At 41.5% G+C, this 22,678-nt stretch overlaps 1 protein-coding gene across 3 annotated transcripts in view; it reads left to right on the top strand.

Moving 5' to 3' along the window:
* The window catches only part of rfx2 (regulatory factor X, 2 (influences HLA class II expression)), a 28,508-nt gene that overhangs the window by 3,537 nt on the left and 2,293 nt on the right, over nt 1-22,678 (top strand). The window contains exons 2-17 of one of the 3 annotated variants that reach the window (XM_039810668.1): nt 7,996-8,104; nt 8,712-8,801; nt 10,247-10,329; nt 10,737-10,998; nt 12,295-12,369; nt 13,833-14,014; nt 14,202-14,321; nt 15,002-15,123; nt 16,226-16,344; nt 19,600-19,712; nt 19,927-20,078; nt 20,389-20,486; nt 20,832-20,981; nt 21,145-21,353; nt 21,448-21,601; nt 21,707-21,749. In XM_039810668.1, the coding sequence (XP_039666602.1) occupies nt 7,997-8,104; nt 8,712-8,801; nt 10,247-10,329; nt 10,737-10,998; nt 12,295-12,369; nt 13,833-14,014; nt 14,202-14,321; nt 15,002-15,123; nt 16,226-16,344; nt 19,600-19,712; nt 19,927-20,078; nt 20,389-20,486; nt 20,832-20,981; nt 21,145-21,353; nt 21,448-21,601; nt 21,707-21,749 (2,080 nt within the window). In that variant the 5' untranslated portion in view covers nt 7,996. The remainder of the gene's footprint in view (nt 1-7,995; nt 8,105-8,711; nt 8,802-10,246; nt 10,330-10,736; nt 10,999-12,294; nt 12,370-13,832; nt 14,015-14,201; nt 14,322-15,001; nt 15,124-16,225; nt 16,345-19,599; nt 19,713-19,926; nt 20,079-20,388; nt 20,487-20,831; nt 20,982-21,144; nt 21,354-21,447; nt 21,602-21,706; nt 21,750-22,678) is intronic. The other 2 variants (XM_039810670.1, XM_039810669.1) reach the window with 2 other exon arrangements.

Below are 22,678 nucleotides of genomic sequence, written 5' to 3'. Positions count from 1 at the left end.
TAATGGGTTATCCCATAACTTCAGTCAAAAGCATGTCAGAAAATCACAGAGCAAAGCAGCAGAAGTGAGAGGAGAATGCCTTGTGGGGCTTGTTAAGTGGAAATTAATAGTGCCATTTGTTCACATGAAATGTTACAGTTTCATGATCTTCATAATTCATTTATTTGTAAAGGTCTTTTCATTTCAAGTGATGTGCGGTTACTGTTTTATAAGAATCTGTTGAAAGGAAAATAGTTTAAGTGTCCTCGTGACTCTCACATCACGGCTTCCAGCTACAAAGATTTTGGAAATCATTGTAGGCTTACACTGCTAGGATACAAAGAAACAAATCTTGTCATATACCAAAAAAATGTTGAACACAACAAGCTGAAACACGTGAAATAAAAAAAATGTTTCTGTCTGTCATCAGGAGCATTCTTAACATTCCACCTGTTTGTATCGTAGCTGCATAACTGCTAATTAAATTTTCTGCCACAAACAGCAGACATAGCAGTGACATTTGCATTACAATGGCTAGCCCCCACCTAACTCTCTTTCAGGCAGGGATAGTAGCAGCCCCCATCCTCTCCTCACTTTTCCTTTATTTTTTAGAGTTTTATGCTAGTTTGTTAAGAGATGTTTATTTGACATAAAAAAGAACTTCTGTCAGTGTAAGCCTGCTACAAAATAATTACCAGAACCAAGACTAGGCCTTTAGTGGAGTGAGATTTGACCAGATTTTCGAAGGAGCAGTATTTTTAGATTGAATTATCTGGGCCTTCAATTAAGCTTTTCAGAAGCTCTTTCATTAGGATAGTTGGTGCATTTTAACAGGTGGAAACAAGCTGATTTCAGCGAAATGGTGGATGCCCTTATATAGTGCTGCCCTCAGATCCCATTTTTTGATCTTTGAGAACCCTCTCTTCCCACTCACTAGCTTCAAAGGAGAGCTAATGTTAATGTTGCAATGTTCAATTCAAAAGCTGCTTTGTTTGCTAGTTGTTTTCCTGTAAAAATTAAGTTGCCCCTCTGAAGGGTGTTGCAAATTGTAACCACTGTAGTAGGTCTGGCCATGAAGTGTTGCGACAAAGTAGTCAAACCAGTCTGGGTTCTTATCCAGGAATAGTTGAAGTTTGAGATGAGATTTTGAAAAATTTGAGCACCAACATGTAGACCAATAGACAGGATGTCAACAATCTATGATGTCAACTGTATCCTGTCACCACCTTTTACTGTATAATCTATGATTGCCATCTTGATGCAAATTGTTATTCAAGAACACTTGTTAGATCCGTAAGTAATTTATTGGTTAATGTCCTGGAAATGACACTGAATAGAATTTGCCAAATTAGGGTATGAATGCTGCTGATGTTATGCGACTCATCATTTTTCATATCTAAAGCATCTCACTGGATCTGGCTGCAGAAAAGATTACTTAAAATCCAGACCTCATTCAGTGTCTGTATGACATGTTAATTGCAATGGATTTAGGTATTTATATATATATATATATATATATATATATATATATATATATATATATATATATATATATATATATATATACACACACACTACTAATAATTTTTTTTTTTTTTAAGATTGTTTTTTTTGGGGCTTTATTTTCGACAGGACAGCTTAGACTTGAAAGGGGAGAGAGAGGGGTAATGACATGCAGCAAAGGGCCGCAAGTCAGAGTTGAACCCACGGCCGCTGCGTCGAGGACTAAGCCTCTTTATATGGCCGCGCTCTACCAGGTGACTACCTAGGTGCCCAAGACAGCATTATATTGAACACATTAAATGACATTTAAATATTGCTGTAGTAAGTAACTGTAGTTACTGTAGCAGTATTATTTATAGAAAACACCTTGGCTGTTTTGTAAATAGCAACAGCCCAGCTAGTTTTGACCACTATTCTGGTACCTGTCAAATACAGAGTAAACATTTTCATGTATTTCATGTCTTGTACATGGTTTTATTGTGTCAAATAGTTAATAAATACTTAAATCTGAGTCTGATGGCAACTATTCAGCATGGCACAGTATTCACTGCATGAGCAACAGACAGTTTGATCCGTCTCAAAGTTCAAGCATTAACTTGTGACTCATTGTTTGTGTCAAGTAGTGCCCGTGAAAGCATACTATACAAACCGTAAGATGATTTTCAGAGTCATATCTGTGTGGAATGAACGCTTGCCAAAAAGGCACACTCCTCCCAGTGCAAAAAAAAAATGCTTATCTCAGGTTCAGTCAAGATCGAGGTAGCTCACTGCCAGCATCTGAGATCATCTTTGCAGAATGTGGTTCCCTGGGAAATACAACTCCATAGGTTGGAAACACACCTGTTTAAAAGAGCAAGTGAAAGCAGATTTTAAAAAGTTAGTGTTGCGTTTGGAGTGAGTATTTTTATACTTCCACGGAATAGGATGCATGTCTGGTCTAGGCTAAGCGTTAGGATACTTAACCATTCCAAGTTGTCAGTCTTTGTCATTAGTTTTGATTTCATACTATCAAAGAGACTGCAACAATACCTCCAGCGAGAAGGTTGTATTTAAAGATCTTTTTTTTTTTTTTTGTCTGATAGCAGGAAATCTGATTAACTTGTCAATAGACTTCATAAAATTAGGTGAAAAGGTAGGCCGTGGCCCAAGGAATAAGTCACTTTGCAGGTCTAGATCCAGTATCCTTGTGGATACACCCTAAAAATAAGACAATTCAATATCATCATGCACTTTTAATACATTTTCTCATTAGGTACTGCTTTTACTTAAAAGAAACACATTTATTTTAAATCTCTTAATATTTTCTATTATTGAAATAACTGGCATACCCCTCAGGGGTATGTGCTCTCGGAGTTCTTTCTGGTTTTGTGAATATGTTCAGTGATGCAATAGTTTTATAAGGGGCCCATACAATGTGATTTGGATCTAGCTGTGACTATTTAAATTGAGATTTAGCTATTCTCAACATGTTTGTTGCTCAGGCTTTGAAGGATCAAAAAAGTTATTGTGAATTAATTTAATTGTAATGTGTTTTTGGGTATGCCAAATATTAATAATATGTAGGAATTGGGGAATAGAACAGATGCACAAGAAACCCAACTGTTACTTTTAGCATTTCCCAGTTTCTCTTCATAATCCAACATCTCCTGAAGCAGCCAGGTGACTTGAGTGAAATTCCCTCATTGGAGTCATCAGTATGGCAGCCTTGGATCACGTTCGATAAATAGGCTAACCGTAAAAGAGAGAGTCTGATTACATTTCCAGTTGTGACCATCTCCCCCATTTCTTCCCTGCTCCTCTTTGTGTTGTTTTCCAGTTTAACTTTTCAAAATGTTCAGTTTCAAACCCTCATTTGTTATTTCGAGATGGTGGGGGGGGCAGTGGAAATCTGGAAAGGGTTAGAAGAGGTAGGGCGTTGGGGGAGGAAGTTGCTAGTGTAGAGCATGGGCGAACACACAATCTCCATGGCAACGGTTTGATCTTTCTCTCTGTGGCTGTCGGGCCTGCAGTGCACATGGTGACGGAGTGGACAGGTTGTGCTGATGACCAGTGTGGGTAGGTGAGCTGGGGAGGGAAGGGGGGCGGCGGGATCAGAGACAGTGGTCTGTGCGCGCTCTCTCTCTCTCTCGCTCTCTCTCGCTCTCTCTCTGTCTCTTAAACTCTGCCATCTGCAGACCCCAAGAGCCGCTTTGATTGGATTAGCCATGAATTAATGAGACAGGCTTGAAGAACAGCCTCTGTTGTGGAAATCTCTTATCATATCTTAATACGCTCTTTGTGTGAGCGCGTGTACCTCTGTAATCTTATAGGTTTTGCTCCTCATATATTAAAGGTAAAGGGAAAACCTATTCATAGCGCTGAACAAACATATGTCCTCTATAGATTTCACTTTAAAGCAACAAGTGGCTATCTCTGCTTTATTTTGATTCATCTTCCCTGAGTTGGAAAAAGGTTTGCTCTGCTCAAGCTGTTTTACTATCTCCTCTACCGAAGGAACTTTGGAAAGACTCGACTTGCTTTTGGAAGTGTTGTTTTTGGGTGGCATGAGTGTAAAGCAACCTTGAAGAATAGACTGTTGTCTCCCTGAATGACTTAAACATTCCTCCTTCTTTTGAGCACCAAGTAGTTACAAAAACAGAGTGCTTCATCCTGTCCTCTTCATGTCCTCTTCAATCAAGTCTAAACCAGCATAAAGTCTGTACAATTTTATTATATAACTGCAACACAGGAATAAGTCTACCTCCATGTCCCCCGGTGTCTGAAATTAATAGCTTACATAGTATTTATTGTTGTAAGTTTCTACTTAGCGTGAGATAGAGGGATCATGTGGGGGGATGGCATTGTTTGGTTTGGGAAGTATTCTGTTGGTTGCATAGCAACAGGCTCCTGGAAACGGGAGTGGACGGTGTTGCCACTAGCAACCGTTGTTGCTCTGCAAACAATGTGGGCCAGTGCAAACATGAGCCAAGACTGTGGGCTCCTGTTTTTAATTGAACATCTGTATGTGTTTTTCTTTGATTGAGCCCAGTTTAAGTTAGATCTGTCAGTGACATATGTTTAAATGTTGTCTGCACTAGGCTTTTGGGTTCTTTAAAATGGATTTTCTTGTTTATGTTTAGCTTTTACAACTCAGGTAACTGTGTGTGTGTGTGTGTGTGTGTGTGTGTGTGTGTGTGTGTGTGTGTGTGTGTGTGTGTGTGTGTGTGTGTGTGTGTGTGTGTGTGTGTGTGTGTGTGTGTGTGTGTGTGTGTGTGTGTGTGTGTGTGTGTGTGTGTGTTAAAGGCAGAAAGGTTTGGCCCAAGACAACAGCCCATCCAGGGTAGCAGTTTTCCAGCAGTGTGCTATGTCTCCTGCTGTGTCCTACCTTTGTGCCTTTCAGAGCCACGGGTGGGGAATTTGTGTGGCTTTTAACCTTCCCTGAGCAGTACGCAGAAAGAGTCCTCTCTGCCTGCACTCCTGTCTCTCCTCCAACTCAATGATTTGGCACACTTCTCCATAGCTATTAAATCGCTTTAATTGAGCTTTAATGGATAAAAACATCCAGGTCAGGGCTCCCCCCCCCACACACACACTCCTTTATGTTATAAAGAAGCCTTCAGGCTTGTGTCACTTCCTCTGGTGAAAATGACAAGTCTGAAGATAAATGATGGGATTGATTGTTACAAGTGTATTTATAACTCAAGTGACACTCCGTAGACAAATTCCTTGCTTTAAAAAAGATGCTTGAGCATTGCAGCGACTTTTAAAGTGTTCACTCCTTGTTAGCATCATTCTGATAATAGTCTTTTGGTACTTTATTACCATACAAGAAAGAGGTGTGAAGAAAAATTGTAATGGAATGTGAGCGCTTTGGCATGGAAGTGCTAATTGTGCCCTGTGCTAACAAATACATTGAAGAAGGACTCTGAGTGCTGCTCAGGCCAGGGTAGACTAGATATGGTGCTTAAAATCATTTATGTGTCTGAAGATTGACACATCAGGAATTTCAACATAGGCCTCCTACACTTTAATCTATTAGTCATGTAGGCAGAGCAGTGTCTTTGCCTGTGGCAATATCTCCACACATTGAAAATGCCAGTGGTGGCACACCCAAATCTGTTTTTCTATTTTAAATGTACACTCTGATTTTGATATAGCATCCAATAGTGCCCCCAAACCCTAAATGTCCCCCTAAGTTACTGCTGATGTCTTAAACCTAGACACTTTTGAGTTTCAAAACTGTTAAGTTAGCAACTAGCGGGCAAATTAGTTTTGTGAATTTGTGTGTTGTTGGTCACCAAGACAATTCAGGTAGTCAAAAGGTAGTTAAAATCTTAAGCTATGTCTGTTGTCCTGCATGATTTGAAGGAAATTACGATTTAGTGTCAAGATCTTTACCATTGCAATCTGCTTTTGCCTTTGGGAACTTCTTGGGTGGTATACTTTGTGGTAGTGTCTGTGATAGCTTCATCATGTTGTATTTAGTGGCAGAAATTAGGTGGTTGTATAAATAAGCAGTGTTATCCTGTATCAGCATAGTCTTTAATTCTGAAAATGATCCACGGAAGAGGATGTGCCTCCTATTTTGCTGCGAGCACAATGTTTTGGTTGAAACTATGGTTTACATTTATTTCTTTTTCCTCCCTGTCACTGGTGGGGTTTCCTCGATTGAGATGCATTTTGCCCTTGTTTTTTTACACGTCACATGTTAGATTTGTTTCTGTCGGAGTTAAATTTGTCACATGGTATAAGGCAGTCTTGTTATTTATTGATGGATTTTAGAAACACATTGAGACCACTTGGTTTGATGCAACGGCTGCAGAAAGGCCTTCTTAATTTCTTATATCATCAGAAAGTTTAGGTTGGGTCTCAAGAAAGCCAAAAGACAAGCGTGGCTGCACCTGTTGCCTGTATCTAACAGCTCAGCCTCCAGATTACCACAGCCTAGGTGGTGTTTGTCAGATCTCTTCCAGTGAATCAAAATAACATTGTAGTGCATGTCTTGTGTTATGACTAATCACAGCATGTCTAGAGCAGGTTGTGTCTTGCAGTCCTTTACTGTTATGCTCTCGGTGAGCAACATTCTCTCGCTTACCTACTGACATTTCCTGCTGCTCCTGGATTTCTGCTCATCAGTTCAACCCACCCCCCAACTGTGTCGTATCTCCCTCTCCCTTATTCTAACCCTCCTCCCCATCTTTTCTTTGCGGTCGCACTCGAAAGTTCCTGTGCAAGAGCTTTAAAAGGAGGTGGGGTGGGGGGATAGAGGAGGGGAGGAGAGGGGTTGAGTTGGGGGTGGTCGTCATGGATTCCTCACCATAGCAACCGACAAACGTTTACAAAGCATTGAGGAATTTCCTCATATCAGCTGGATTATTGGAGCCCTCAGAGGACAGCTCTTGTATGAAACAATCGCTGGATATCATCAGGACCCTGGCATGGGCTGGAGCCCCACTGCCATTTTCATCTTTTTCCCCCTTTGTTTTTTTTTTTTTTTTTTTTTTTTTGAGAGAGAGTGGGGAAGTTGTTTTTTTATCTACTTACTCCCCCTTGCAGTTCCATTCTTCTCTTGTCCCTGCCTTACTCCTTCTCTTTTCCTCTGTTCTTTTGAAAAAAAAGAGAGCCTTTTTTGTCACTTTTTTTGGTTCCCCTTTGCTATGCTGTGCACATTGTCACCCAGTGGAAAGCAGAGTGGCGGCAGTGTGTTTGGTCCTCAGGAAGCAGTTCAGTCCTATTGGTAATTTAAACTCCTGTACTGTTACCTTTTCACCTGGGTCTGATCTGTCAGCAGGACCAGGAGTGTCAAAGTGTATAAACTGCTGGACTGCTTATTTTGCCTGTGATTAAGGCCAAAGGTGGTCAGCCTCTGGGGCTCTTAGAGAATCACTGACTCAGCTTGACTTGATAAAGCTAGAAACCCCCTGGGGCACAATGAATGCCCTGGTAGCTCCAAGAGAGAAGGGGTGGGGTGGAAGAGCATGTATTTAGTATGGCTGTCTATTTGTATTAGTCTATATCCTTGACGTTCCACTTCCGGGATTGCTCCGGTGCTGCAGGAAATTCTGCTGGATGCATGTATTTTCGCCAATGTCCGTTTCCTTTGTGTTGGAATTTTTAACTTCGGTGGATTTATGAGAACTATGGTTGACTTCTCCTCAGATCTCTCCAGGGTAAATCCAGACAGCTAGCTAGACTATCTGTCCAATCTGAATTTTGTCTCGCTCAACTATTTTACAGCAGCCACGTCCGGAGCTTAGCGCAGCCCATGACGATTGTAATTGGTTTAAAGACCTAAAAAACTTTTTTTTTCTCCCATCCCGGAATGCTATGTGGACTAGCCAGACCCTCCTCCGCTCTGCAGCGTGTGGATGGTCTGGCACAGCGAGACTAATTTGTATAGACTTGGAATACTGTTATTCTTTTCGTTCAAGCTTCAGTGTTATCCGTAAGAGTATTTCTTTAGTCTGGTATTAAATTCCCCCCTACTCATGTCTTTTCTCTTTTCCACTTCTTCATGTCTTCCCTGCAACCCAGCATGCAGAGCTCCGAGGGAGGGTCAGACACCACGGCCAGCGTGGCAGCGCTGCGGACGTCATCATCAGCTCAGGCCCCTGTGGTACAGCCTGTCCCAGCCTCCCAGCAGGTAGGGTACCGCCTCTACTCTGCTGCTACTGTAATGACAAGACAAATTGGAAAAGTCTGTAATGACTAAACTGTTCCATCCTGTTTCTTTCCAAATGTTAAATATAAAAGACTATCAGGGTTCAAAATGAGCACCATCCATCAGCCAAATGCTGATAAAATATGCAAGTAGCTAGTAGATTTGCTTCACTAATCAGCCAAAAAAACAATGGTCATCCATTGAGTGGCTAGTAAAATTTGAGCCATTTGGCTGGTGGACAAAAAATATAATTTCAATCCCTGCAAACCAGCTACTCGCTGTATTAATGCTTGTGCATGGGGTCTGAAAAGAAACATCACACGCACAATCAGAGGAGTACACTGAGAAAATGCAGTGCTGTACAATACACACCTGTACTGAAATTCAGGATGTGTGGCTGGCAGAGAGAGGTGTGCTGTCATTTAAGTGTGCTATATGAGCATAAATCTATCGGTACTAGCTTAAATTCCTGAGGGGGGGATTTGTTGAAATGTTTGCCCATCTTGTGTCGGTTGTCATATGTTTACAATTACGTGTGTGATTGTACGTGCATACCAATGTAATTGAGTTATGTCTTGTATCCACACAGAGGGTGCTGGTTCAAGCTACAGGCTCAGCTCAGAAGGGAGGACAAGTACAGCAGCTTTCAGTACCCAGGGTTCAACAGGTCTCTCAGCAGGTACACAGTGCTGTACATACTTATACAGTGCTGTGAAAATACTTGTACACCCCTTGGCGTTTTACAATTATTTTTAGATTAACCTATTTAAAATTTTGTTACTGAGTTATAGACTTATACTGTGTTTTCTTTTACAATAAAGTAACAAGAAGATGAAAAAAGAAAAATAAGCATATAGCTAGTTTCACCAAGTTCTTATTTGTGTCACTTACAAACATTTGGGTCATTATTTACATTCAGTTTAAATAATAACAGTCAGACTCCGGCGAAGTAGGTTTGGGCTTAGTAAACAAGTTAAATAGTAACCAAACCATGTTCGTGTTTAACACTGAATGAAGATCCTAAACATGGCAGCCCATTTATTCCCCCGAAAGCTGCTGATCCTGAGCATGTGCCAAACGGTTTCTCCTGCTTCCTGTGCCCCTCATGGGTGTGTGAAAGTGTCTTTCTCTGGCTGAGCCTGGCCCACTGCCTGCGTACATGAATAACATGAAAATAACATCTTAATACAACTCTTGGTAGCTTTTAAATAAACATTAGCCCCAATGGTTTGTAATTAAAAGTCATTTTTAAATGTGTGTGATGAGGATTAGCTTTACAGCTGCTTCTTTTGTAATGGTGTTAATGGCAAAAAGTCTACTCTGGGTCCCACGGTACGTATAATGTGAACTTGCTGCAAAGCCCAATGATTCCTGGGGGCTTGAACCAAAGCCCAACACAAAATCTGTGTGATGTCTAGCGTCTAATGGGGAAAAACAGGAGTTGACCTGACTGTCTGCTATTAGCTCGTCTTTGGTACCAGTCTTATACAGTATTTCCGGATGATGTCACATGCAACATTAGCCAATAGCAGCTGGGCAGTTCATTAGCTGCTTTTCACAATTTGTATGAATCAGTATCATTCATTATCAGTTGTGATGTTTGTCAGATCAAGCTTGTCTTTATTTAATACTTGTATGTCTTTATCAGTTCAACTTGGCTTTTGAAATTGCAGGGAAAATACATTTTAATAAATTTTTTTTTCTTACTTTTTTTTTCTTCCAACATTGTTCCAGATCACTTTTACTCCTGATCCCCTTTTAAAATAATTTCTTCACTTCAATTATTGTAGAACCTTTACATAAAGAACCTTGGTAGGTCTAAATACAGTAGGCAGTGTTTTTAATGTAATTTCTTTTTGTTGAGGCTTCTTTTTAGACAAATAATTGTGCAAAGCCAAGGGGTGTACAGACCTTTTCACTGCACTTCATGTACACACTGTAATAGGTGTGAACATGCCTACACCAACAAGCAGATATTTTCATTTTACGCAGTACTTTTATGATTAAAAAAAGATGGTTACTCTTCCAGTTCTAGTTACAGTTTGACTTACATTTTCACAAATAGGGAAGCATGAATAGAGATTTTCCTTGTTCCTGCCTTGATTTCCTGTTGTCTCTCTGTAGGTTCAGCAGGTGCAACATGTCTACCCATCCCAGGTCCAATATGTAGGAGAAAGTGGAGAGACTGTTTACACCAATGGAACTATGTAAGCAATGTTACATTAATCCACAATTATAATAAAGAAATACAATACATGTTTTACATTGTGTAGTTCAAGTACACTCTGAAGTCAAATTTAATTTAACCCAGTGAAGTATGAAATTGTAAATAGATTATTATAACTGTAAAAAAAGAAAATTTCACTATGTTTACCATAGTTAAAAATCGCCACTGTTAATGCGAGAATGTAAAACATTTTTGCTTTTCCAATTAAACCGATACAGCACTGTGCATAATATTTGTCTCCACTCCAAGTGCAGGATTCATCTTGAATTATAAATGTAAATTCTCTTCATCGGCCTCATAAAATTCATCAGCTGTCATGAAATGTGCTTTTTTAGCACCATCATGGAAAGACATCACTGATTGCTAGTTACAATGATCTCTCCCCAGCCGAACAGCCTACTCCTACAACCCCGAGGCTCAGTTGTACGGGCAGAGCAGTGGGGGAACCTACTTTGACTCGCAGGCCGGTGTCACAACGGTGGTCTCCTCTGCCAGTGGTGGGGTGCCTCCTCATGGCATGGTGGGCATCGCTATGGATGTGGGCAGCAGCCACATCATCTCCAGCGGAAACACCTACCTGATTCATGGAGGAAGTATGGAGGGAAGCCGCAACCACATATCACACTCATCACGCTCCTCCTCAGCTATGGTGAGCAACACCCATGCCATACCAATGTTCCTGTGGTACTCTGAAGCACTTTTTCAAATAGAGTGGGAATAATGTGCCAGTAAAAACGACAATCAAACTGCATCAAGCGTTACATCAGATGTTTACACCCAACAAAGACTAAATGACTGACCAAACATACAGTACTTTGGGGATTGTTTCTTTTCTCAACTGCTATGTGGCTAAGTATGTAGGTATGTTGTTACTACTAACTCCCAGTACAACATGGCTTACTAAGCAGAGATCCCCACTAACCAATGGTGTTGTGAGGTGCACACTGGTGCTAACTGTCATCACTGCTACCTGAGCCTGTGTCCAGACTGGCCAGTCTCCCGGACAAGTCTGAAAGGCAAGGAGTGACACACAGGGTTTATGGCAACCTGAGTTGGGGCCTCCTGGCTCTGCAGTAACACACAGAGAGCAGAGCAGTACAGGGCAGAGAGCCTGTAGAATCGGGACACTGGCTTAAATAATTCAGCACTGCCTTGTTTCAGAGGTTTTCACAGGCACTTGAGCGCCCTGCGAAACAAAGCAACCCCTGGGGCTCATTACCATTTGGCCGTGAGCCCTCTGGAGCCTTCTTAAGGCTTGGAACTCTGCCTGCTTCTTTTTCTTTTTCTTCTATGTCTCCAGTTTGGCTGCAATACCACATATCTTTTCTTTTTTGACTTGATTTTCTTCTATGGCTCCACAGAATGTCCCTGGTTTTGTCATTCACTTTGCACGCCAGTTGGACTCCATTAGTTTTTGTTGTCCAAAGACAGCATACTATCCCAGTGTATTTTATACCATGACACTCTTGCTTATGTTGTAGTAACAACTCACTCCGTCGGATTTTTAGTTTTGGAAATATTATTTTGGTACAATTTGATACATTTTGGGGGGTGGGGTTGGGTTAGGCATTGTTGACCTATTGTCCTCAAACTTGATGTGACCTGTGCCCCTGTTTGTGGTTCCTATTTGCATACATTAGAGTGTCTAACCGCAAACCTTCACTGAGCAGCTTAACCCAATGAATCCCTTGATTTGCATGCTTTTGTCAGGCAATAATGGATTTGGCTGCAACACTGACTGAGTTAAATGAAAAATGCAGAGATCTGGCTGCTCGCTAACATTCTTATTTTCCTTTTATCTGTTTTATTTTTTGTGCGTTTTTCTTCATATACCCCTGCTTATTTCTGTCCCCTTCTATTTTTCTATCTCTCTCACTCTCCTGTCTCCTCCCTCTTCTGTGTCCACTTTTTTATTTTTTGTTTTGCATGCTTCTTCTTTCTTTAGCTTGAAATGGCGATTGAAAACCTCCAAAAGTCTGAAGGAATTGCAAGTCACAAAAGCAGCCTGCTCAACAGCCATGTAAGTTAACCAGGAACTTTCTTTGAAAAGGGAAAATGAAAAACACAAAACAAAAGCTTTAGGCAGTGTTCCACTTGTGTTTTGCAATGTTTAACACACTACCTACTGCTAGCTTTACTTACTCTGCACTGTCCCACTGACACGCATTATTGTTTCAAATAGTTTTCATCCTTGATCTGAACTTGCATTTGCTATCACTTTTTGCTTAAAAATCTTATATACATTTCTTAAAACCCTGCATGGACTTAAATTGATTGATTTGTCAAGATTTTTTAATTTATTTTACTTCTAAGTACACCAAGACATTCACTCAGGGCCAGATGTATTAACGCTTTTGCGCCCACTTCAGGCGTATTTGTTTCGCAACGTGCGCGTAAAAGCATGGCGAGGTATGTACAAGCAGGCCACAATGAGGCAAGAGAGCAGACTGCCATGCAATATTACAGTTACTGGAAGAAATCAAAGATGACACTGAATCTCCGACTCAGCGTTCACATTCCATTCCAGCAGTTGTTAAACTCCTCGCTACATTACAAATATTGCACCAGCATCAGTCATAGCATCAGCAGTGGGAGTATCGCAGTCTGCACTCAGCCGTATAGCACAAGTACTTAACGCTTTGCTACAGCGCAATTTACAGTATACTGGGCGGAGAAAGGCACTGATTACCCGATGAACTAGGTTTGGTAAATACGACGTAAGCTGAAGTATCACAGCGTGCGCTTTCTGCGGGTTGGCCATGGCACTGATAACGCTACATTCGCAAATGTACGTACATCTGGCCCTCAGTGTCACTAAAGTTTATTGCAGTATAACTTTTACTCTTGTTGGGAGGCTGTCACTAAGTTATAATGAAATGTAAATAGGATTCATCTAGTATTTCCATACAGACTTTTACTTACATGGGAAATTTGGGGTTTAGATTCTTTCCCTACATTCCAACTCTTAACCTCCGCTATGAATAGTGTCTAAAGTATCTGCTTTAAATCTGATTAGCAAATTTATAATCTTAGCTTTTTATGCAAATGATGTTGCTTTATGATTGTACTGTGACAGAGCTATAACTGTGTCTCCTTCAATAGTGACATTCTTGGAGATTTGTCCGATAGAATATATAGCACTTCAGAGGTTTGAGTGTTAGCTATATAATAGCTGAATATAGTTCAGCTATTCCTTATGCTGTAGTCACTTACTGCTTAAGTCAAGAATAATAAAGGCCTAAGTGTAGCCACATAGAGGGAGTGCAATGGTCTCTTGTGTGTGTGTGTGTGTGTGTGTGTGTGTGTGTGTGTGTGTGTGTGTGTGTGTGTGTGTGTGTGTGTGTGTTTTATCTGTCTTTTGATGTGATAATAAGATGCACTGGTTGTCTTCATTTCTGTCCAGGTGACTATCACAAAGCAGGGTTTGTCCACTAGCTAGGGCTCACTGATTGTGCAACTGTGGCTTCTTCTGTGTCTTTTTAGCTGCAGTGGCTGCTGGACAACTATGAGACAGCGGAGGGAGTGAGCCTGCCCCGGTGCTCCCTGTATAACCATTACTTACGGCACTGTCAGGAACAGAAACTGGATCCGGTCAACGCAGCCTCCTTCGGCAAACTCATCCGTTCGGTCTTCATGGGCCTCAGGACCCGCCGCCTCGGCACCAGGTACAAACAGGAAGAGGTTGTTGCCGATGCTGATAACAGTAATTATGTAATCATTATAGATGTGACAAGTATGATGATGCTTATAGGCATTGGAGACTTGCTGATGGAAGAGGTTAATGACAGTAATTACACTGATGGCAAGTCTTCTCCTCACTGTTTTCTGGCTTTTGTCTCATGAATCTATCAGAGGCAACTCTAAGTATCATTACTATGGCATCCGGGTGAAGCCAGACTCCCCGCTGAACCGGCTGCAGGAAGACACCCAGTACATGGCCATGAGGCAGCAGCCTGTCCACCAGAAACAGAGGTCAGCACTCTCTCTCCCGGTCTGCGTTTTTTAACTTTTCCTTTCTATTTGTTTTGTCTGTCACATTTGTCAGAACTTTCAGCAATTTTCCATTCATTCTGTGGCATTTTGTTGATTATTTTGTCCCTTGGCAACATTTTGATGACATTTACCTTGTGACAGCTGCCTCACTGTTAATGTGAGGTGTGGCTCCAGGCACAGCGAAGCACACTTCTCACCACGTGTCTCAGAGGTGAAACAGACTTGAAACTGGGCCGTAGAAAACTGCTTTTCAGTAGCTACTATTTAGTACTCTGTGTGTGTGCGCGCGTGTGTGTGTCACTGCTGAATTGTGTTTTCACTATCTACAGTAGGTATTGGTTTTCACCACAGACACACCCACCAAACTGAGGCAAATCTCTCACAGGCAAACCTTTTTTCAGCGGTGGGAAGAATCATATTAATAAACAAGAACAATGATGCAAACTGTTTGAAAATGTTGTTTTCCTTTAAACACACCCCTGGTATTTCACCAATTAGCTTTTGTCAAAGGTGTGCTCACCTGGTGTTTATCTGTGTGGTTTTTCATTGGAATGAAAACCTGCATAGTCTCAGCCCAATGGCACATTCTTTATTATTCCTGCTTTCCTAGTCCTTCAAAACCCAGCTAACATACATGCCCTGTCTTCTACTGTGTATAGGTTCAAACCTCTACAGAAGGTGGACGGTATGTCTGACAGCCTGTGTGGGAGCTCCCAGCACTGTAACAGCACTCCAGAGCAGTCCGTGGCTGCTCAGAGCCAACATCACCAGCAGTACATAGGTAAGCACAGGAGCTGGGTGGTTGCCAAGACAACTGTTTGTCTACAAATGTTTGACACTTAAAGCGCCCATATTATACTCATTTTCAGGTTCATAATTGTATTTTAAGGTTGTACCAGAATAGGTTTACATGGTTTAATTTTCAAAAAACACCATATTTTTGTTGTACTGCACAGCTCTCTCTCAATGCTGTAGATCCTCTTTTCACCTGGTTTCTGTTTTAGCTACAGAGTGAGACCTCTTTTCATGTTCTTCTTCTGTACTATCTTTGATTGCACTCGCACATGCTCAGTAGCTCAGATGTAGATCATGTCAGCTAGCTAGCTCCATAGAAGTAAAAGACAGGCTGTTTCTCCAACTTCAGTCAGTTACAAGGCAGGATTAGCTGGGAGACTTCTAAATGAGGGTGCACATGTAAGTAGTTCATTTGTAGATTATGGTGAACTTTTGCTATTGAGAACGAGGTACCATGCTAGTGTTAGCATTAGCGTTAGCATGCTAACGCTAACGCTACGAGCTAACGGTTGCGGTTAGCCAGCTCATTTCGGATTGTGACGTCACAGTCTGAGCCGATTTTGAACAGCTCACCAGGAGACTGAAGGCAGGACACATTCAGAAACCGTATCTCACTCAAAACAGCATGGATGGATTTTTTCAAAGTTTGTATGTGTGTGGAAGCACCAGAGACACAAAAGAACACCCCAAATACCAGAAAAAGTGTTTTTTTCATAATATGGGCACTTTAAGATCCGACAAGTGTTCTTTCTTTCTGCCTTACAAACAACAATTCTAATCACATGTAATAACTGTCAGGCTGGTAAAATGAACTGTCAGGCATCTTGTTTGTTAGACAATTATAGGATATGTATTTCTGTGTTGAAACTACCAAACTGGGGGTAGATATATATGTAAAGTGTCTGTCTCCAGAACCTATTTGTGTGTGTGTGTGTGTGTGTGTGTGTGTGTGTGTGTGTGTGTGTGTGTGTGTGTGTGTGTGTGTGTGTGTGTGTGTGTGTGTGTGTGTGTGTGTGTGTGTGTGTGTGTGTGTGTGTGTGTGAGTGAGTGACATGAATTACACCTGTCTATGATTTTGCTTTATGCAGATACATCCCACACCTTGCCTCCATTTCCCTCTCCTGACTTGGGCACCCAGCCGCTGCCTGAGCGCATCAACATGAATGATATCAAGAAGCTGCAGACACTCTACAGAGACCACTGTGAGGTACAGCTCTATGAATATGTTTGTAACTGAGGCTACATTGACATGTGAATATCAATGGAACGGCTTGAAAGGGGACTCATTTTACACATCAAAGTCTGTTTACATGTCTTTGGGTGTACTACTGCATATGCGAAAAAAGTATAAAGCTGTTTGTGTGAGGTCTGATTGCCTCAGGTTATGTCACATGTAACATGTTCCTTCATTACCATGGTCACTGGCTATGTTGTTTATTTTCAGTTGATCCCACAAACACTGTCCTGCTGCTGTAAATACTAACTAGAGCACCAACTGTGAATTAATTCTGCTGCTGAAAATAGTCTCCAACAAATACACTATTTACCCGTTCAGTAACATTTTGCTTAAAACTACAGTGCCCAGCTGTTTTTAGGGCTGAACCAGTTTTTGATCTTCGAAGCTTCGGTGCTTTTCAACAGTGAATATTCAAAGCGGGGGAAACCAACATTTCCAAACCGCACCTGAAGGCAGCTTTTTTTCATGGCAAAAGAGACAAGCGAGATGAAGCAACTGCTTTGTTGTTGCAGGACACAGTCCCCTGTTACTACAGTAGGCTACGTTTTTACTGTTCGTCATTAACTGCCGCAAGTCACGTTATTTTCCATGAAAATTAAGTGCACATTTTTATCATGTGTAAATGGCGGATAAAAGCAGCTCGTTCTACTTACAGAACTCAGGTGATTTCTCAAGCTTGATGTGCTTGTTGTGGTAGGCCAGTTTCAAATTGCATATTTGACACTCTGCCTTTGTCTTGTCCTCACTTACTTTAAAGTTCTCCCACACAGATGAAGTCTTCGGCATTTTTGTCTTCTTTTCGCTGAATCGTGACGGTAATGACTTTCAACTCATGGGCGTTTTAACTGGGGCATGTGACGTGACGTCCCAGTAAAATCTCAAAGTCTCCTATATTTCGCAGTAGATTAATTTAGATTGATAATAACGGGTAAAAAGGATAATACATTTTGTTTCTATTATTTTATTTTCCACAATGTCAAAGCAATGCAGCTTAACCCAAAATACAAGCTCAGGCATGCACTTTGTCCATGCAAACTGCGCTGTTCTGCGCTCTAGCCAGAGAATACTCCCGTTGCAGGAACACTTTAGTAGTCCAAGAAGAAGCAAATATATTTATTAAGTATAACGAGTTTGGGTTGTCCATCCTATTAAAATGGCTAGGCTATATAAGAAAATTGTAAAAGAGAGTATTCTATTTCGAACATATTAAAGCGCCAATGAGAACCGTTTGGAGGGGGATGCCAGGTTGTGCAAAAAAAACAACGAATATTCGAATGTCAAATTTTCAAATCGAATACCAACCCACCGAACGAATATTCGAATATTCGGGTCCAGCCCTAGCTGTTTTAGGAAATTACTGAGTCTTTAAAAAAATGAGAATGAGAGGAGTAAAAAAATAATATTGAACATTAAAATTTGGGGGCTTTACAGACAGACGAGAGGCTGTGATTAAAGCAGAGAAGCTCTGGCTTTATCATATTATCCCTGCCCTCCCCTTGTCCAGCCTCACCACGCTCCCTTTGTTCCAGCCGTCTTTTCATCTCTGTGCAGCTTTCAAGACATGCCAATTAACCTTTCAGCGCGCTGGGTGGACATCTTGGTGTCTTTGTGGTGGCCTCCCCTTGGGCCTTTGTGTTGCCTTGTCTGTGGACAGGCGCATGGGCTCCTGTCTTTGTCTGCCAGTGCATTTCTGTCACTCTCTGGCTCTCATTGCCTCTGTGTGTTTAATGTTTATGCATTTCACTTTTTTTTCTCACTTTTTCTGTGAGCCAACAGTGGCCTATTAACACATTAGCCAAGACTTTTATTGACATCATTTAAAGTTACAGCACAAATAAAGGAAAACATTTAGCCTAAGCATAAAATAACATCTTATTTCTTATTTTACTTTCATGCAGTTAAAGGAATTTTTGAGCAGGGCTGTCAATCCACTGGCATGTGTTTATTTTATTTATTAATGTCATGGTAACAACAAGCCAAATATTCAGGTATCAGCTGTGCAATTAAAGTAACATTTAAGCACAAATAAGTAGGTGTTAATAAAACTTTGAGTGTAATAAATCAAACTGTAAACCACAGTAGTTGTCTCGTGTGTGCACAGGTGTGAGGGGTTAGGATTTGGAAATCTCTGCCCCAGGCCTCTCGTCGGTGTGTGTGACCGTGCATGTGAATGTTTCTCCTCCACAATTTTTTTTGGTGTGTGGCGCAAAACTGTGGAGGCAAAACGCTCTTTAGAGGAGATGGGGATTTCTCCTTTTTTGTTTTGGAGTTCTGTGTTTGACCTGTTGCTTGGGGCAACCGTAAACAAGGTTGCCATGACAACGGCTGGAGAGGAAGCAAAAACATATCATGTGATTGAAGCCTACACTGCTGCGTAACAAGATCCAGCGGCAAGTGCATGTCCTGCCAGATAGAGAAAGAAGAAAATCTCTGGGCCCGGTGTGAATCCTATGCTCGTACTCAATAGGCACTCAACGTAGAGATATACTGAACCGTTTGAGACCAAAAAAACAAAAGAGGTTGACCTCTGCCTCTTGAGGAGTCAGGCTGACGTTACCTCTTGTAAATGTCCTCCACAACTTCTACAGCACTGGATTTTATGTTTTACTTTGATATATGTGTGCGTTGAGGTTTAGATTTTATTCATTGACTATCTTTTTAGAACCAGGTTACTGCTTTTTCTCTGACCAAGCTGTCAAACTGTAGACTATCGTTTTAGATCACCAGCTTGTCACTGCTTCCTTTACGCTCTTGAAGTGCTCACTTGTGTGCGGTATACTCTGCTTTCTAAGAGCCTCATACAACAGGAACAGGAAAGAGGAAATCACATGGGTTAGTTCAGGTCAGCGCCTCGCCACTAAAAGGAGGCAAATGCATGCATAAATTTATGAGGCTAATCTGCTTTATACAGGAAACCAAGATAAAATATAACTGAGTGAAATCAACTGAAAAAAGCTCCAGTTGAAGCCTAAACGTGGCCTTTAAGATTCTCCATATGATTAATGTGCAGGGAGCTGTGTTTGAGCTGGCTCATTGTCTAACCAGGAGGGCCTGGAGAGAGCGAGAGGCTGCTTGCCTGCCTGTAGAAACTTTGTTGTGTGTCTGGTTACCATGGTTCAGCTCTGTATGTTTTGTCTCTCTCCCCCCTCCTGTCTCCCTCCCTCTCATTCTCTTTCCCCCTCCCTCCCTCCCTCGCTCCCTCACTCCCTCACTGCTCTCCTGCAGGCTACTTTGGATGTGGTGATGAACCTCCAGTTCCACTACATTGAGAAACTCTGGCAGACCTTTTGGTATTCAACACCGCCATCTAGTGATGGAAATACCACTATCTCCAATAGGTCAGATCACAAATACAGGAAGAGCTTCAATGTTGAAAAGAAAACTACTACTTACTTTTACATTAAGTGTGATGTCTGAGCTAGATTAAGTCTTCTGTTTTAACAGTGAAGTCAAAAATCGTTTTACCTGACTGTCTGCCACATTTTATTTGAAAGACAGCAGTATTTATAATTTGGGTATATTTCTTTTTTCCGCCCTCCCGTCTTCATGTAGTGATGATGACCTGGAGGGTGTGATCCCCAGAGAGAAGCTGGTGGCTCTGTGTAAATATGAACCAATCAGACTATGGATGAGGAGCTGTGATCACATCCTCTACCAGGCTCTGGTAGAGATCCTCATTCCTGATGTGCTGCGTCCTGTTCCCAGTCAGTACTATTGATCATTTTATTCATTATGATTTTAATAAGATGTTATTGATGACTTGTGTATTGCAGATGGCTGTGTTTTCAAAACTGTACTTATGCTTAATGTATAGATAAATGAAGTAAAGTTCGATTGTAATCCAGGCGGTTTCCCCCCCCCCGCCTTTTTCTGTAAGCCAACAGTGACCTGTTAACACATTAGCCAATACTTTTATTGACATCATTTTAAAGTTACAGTACAAATAAAAGTAACAAGGTGGCATATAAGGGATTTTGTCAGTTTGTAATCCAGGCTCTGGTTCTGTTTCTTCAGGCACTCTCACTCAGGCCATTCGTAACTTTGCCAAGAGTCTGGAGGGCTGGCTGACGACAGCAATGACCAACTTTCCTCAAGAGATTATTCGCACCAAGGTAACAAGAAAATCTCAACAGCGGCTCATTTAATTGACCACATTTCCTCTCCAGCCTTCACAATTACCCATCATCTCATGTGGCTGGTTTGTGAGCCATAAGTGTCATATGTTACTATGCACAGTTCCTGCCACCTCTTCAGTGACATTGAAGTTGATGATTAAAGATGATTCATGTTTATGTAGATGCAAGACATAGCTTCATATTTACACCATCCTGTCACACAGGAAACCTGTCAGTACCAGAAGCAGTTTTATTATAGTTATAAAACACAAAACCACAGAGTGACATTAAAATCTCAGGATGTATAACGGATTCTCTGGTTTTGTCTCTGTCGTGATGTAGGTGGCAGTGGTCAGTGCGTTTGCCCAGACGCTGAGACGTTACACCAGTCTCAACCATCTGGCCCAGGCGGCCCGCGCCGTCCTCCAGAACACCTCCCAGATCAACCAGATGCTCTCTGACCTCAACCGGGTGGACTTTGCCAACGTCCAGGTAAACATATCTGACAGCGTCCCTGCTTATTTAACGTCAAGACTTAAAATGTCAGGTGGTGCAGACTGTTGACGCGTGTCGACTCTCTCCCTGTTTTCCGTCTCTCGCTGTGCGTTGTGGTTTCTTGCTCAATGTGGTTGGGTGTGTTTGTTGTGTCTAACAGGAGCAGGCGTCTTGGGTGTGTCAGTGTGACGAGAGTGTGGTTCAGCGTCTGGAGCAGGACTTTAAGGTCACCCTGCAACAGCAGAGCTCTCTGGACCAGTGGGCTACCTGGCTCGACAACGTGGTCTCTCAGGTCCTGAAGCCTCACCAGGGCGGCCCCAGCTTCCCCAAAGCTGCTCGCCAGTTCCTGCTCAAATGGTCCTTCTACAGGTACAAGGGGCAAACAATGAGGCCGTTTACACTTTAGTCCCTACAAACAGCATTTTACAGATCATCTGTTTTGTCCTATGTCTCCTTCCTGTAGCTCCATGGTGATCAGAGACCTGACCCTGCGTAGTGCAGCCAGTTTTGGCTCTTTCCACCTGATCCGCCTGCTCTATGATGAGTACATGTTTTACTTGGTGGAACACCGCGTGGCTCAGGCCACCGGAGAAACTCCTATTGCTGTCATGGGAGAGGTAAGAAGGAAGATATTTGAAAATGCTCGGGTTGCTCGAAACACTTCAATGACGATGTTGAAAATTGTTTTGTTGGCTAATGCTCTCTGATCTCTTGAATCCCAGTTCAGTGACCTGACCTCTATGATGCCATCACTCATGGAAAAAGGTAAGCCTTTATTATTGATAGTGCTGGTTTGGAATTTAGTCTGGTTATATCCTAGCTAGCTGGCTATGGGTTTTCAAAAATGAAAAAAGTTATCCCCCATCTCTCTCCCCCTTTCATGTCTATCCACTTTCAAATAAAGAGAAAGCCCCAAAAAAAAGGATCACTCTTGTGATATTCTCTAAAAATAACAACACCATGAAAAGACACAAAAACAACCCTGTGTTCAGTCTGAGACACTCTGCCCCAAGCACATCAATTCATAATAAATCTTTCCAACAAGTATTGCCTGTATAACCCCAAAAGTCTGATGACTTAGTCCTACAAAGCCAAACTTAAGCACAATATAAGTTGTGTTATATTTGGAATATACAGTATATAATAATAATAATATTATTAAAATTAGATTGAATTTACACAAGGCTATTGTCAATTAAAAGAGATGTGTAATAAAAAAGAAACTCTGTTTTACTGTTTGGAAGAGGCTCATGATAAAAAAAAAAGAAAAGATTTCTGTTAATGGCCAAAGACACTGGGGGTGGGACCATTAAAGGGTTAAAGACTAACATCTGCAGTAGGAATCAATGGGCTTTGGGCTGTAGGCTACAGACAGGGTGAGGAAGACAAATAGTATTGAGAAACCGATTAGTTACTGATTTGGGGGTTTTCATGGGATGTGTTGACAGTAACAAAAATACAGAGAAACATTTATCTGTTATAGGTGTTGAGTTGCTATTAAAATGCTTAATGTACAATCCTTACTTGGGCCTTCTTTATATTGTGGGGATAGATTTGTATTGTAGCTTTTAAACCTGGCTGTATTTGTCCTTTTGCTTCTGTTGTTTCACATTCTCTGCATCGGTTATAGGGTGATTTTAGAGTCCCAGGTGACGTTAAACTAAACAATTTCAACAATCCCCTCTCTCCCTGTG

The sequence above is a fragment of the Perca fluviatilis genome, chromosome 9 (assembly GCF_010015445.1).
Source record: "Perca fluviatilis chromosome 9, GENO_Pfluv_1.0, whole genome shotgun sequence".
Lineage (NCBI taxonomy): Eukaryota > Metazoa > Chordata > Actinopteri > Perciformes > Percidae > Perca > Perca fluviatilis.
This window is presented reverse-complemented; position numbering and strand designations above follow the sequence as displayed.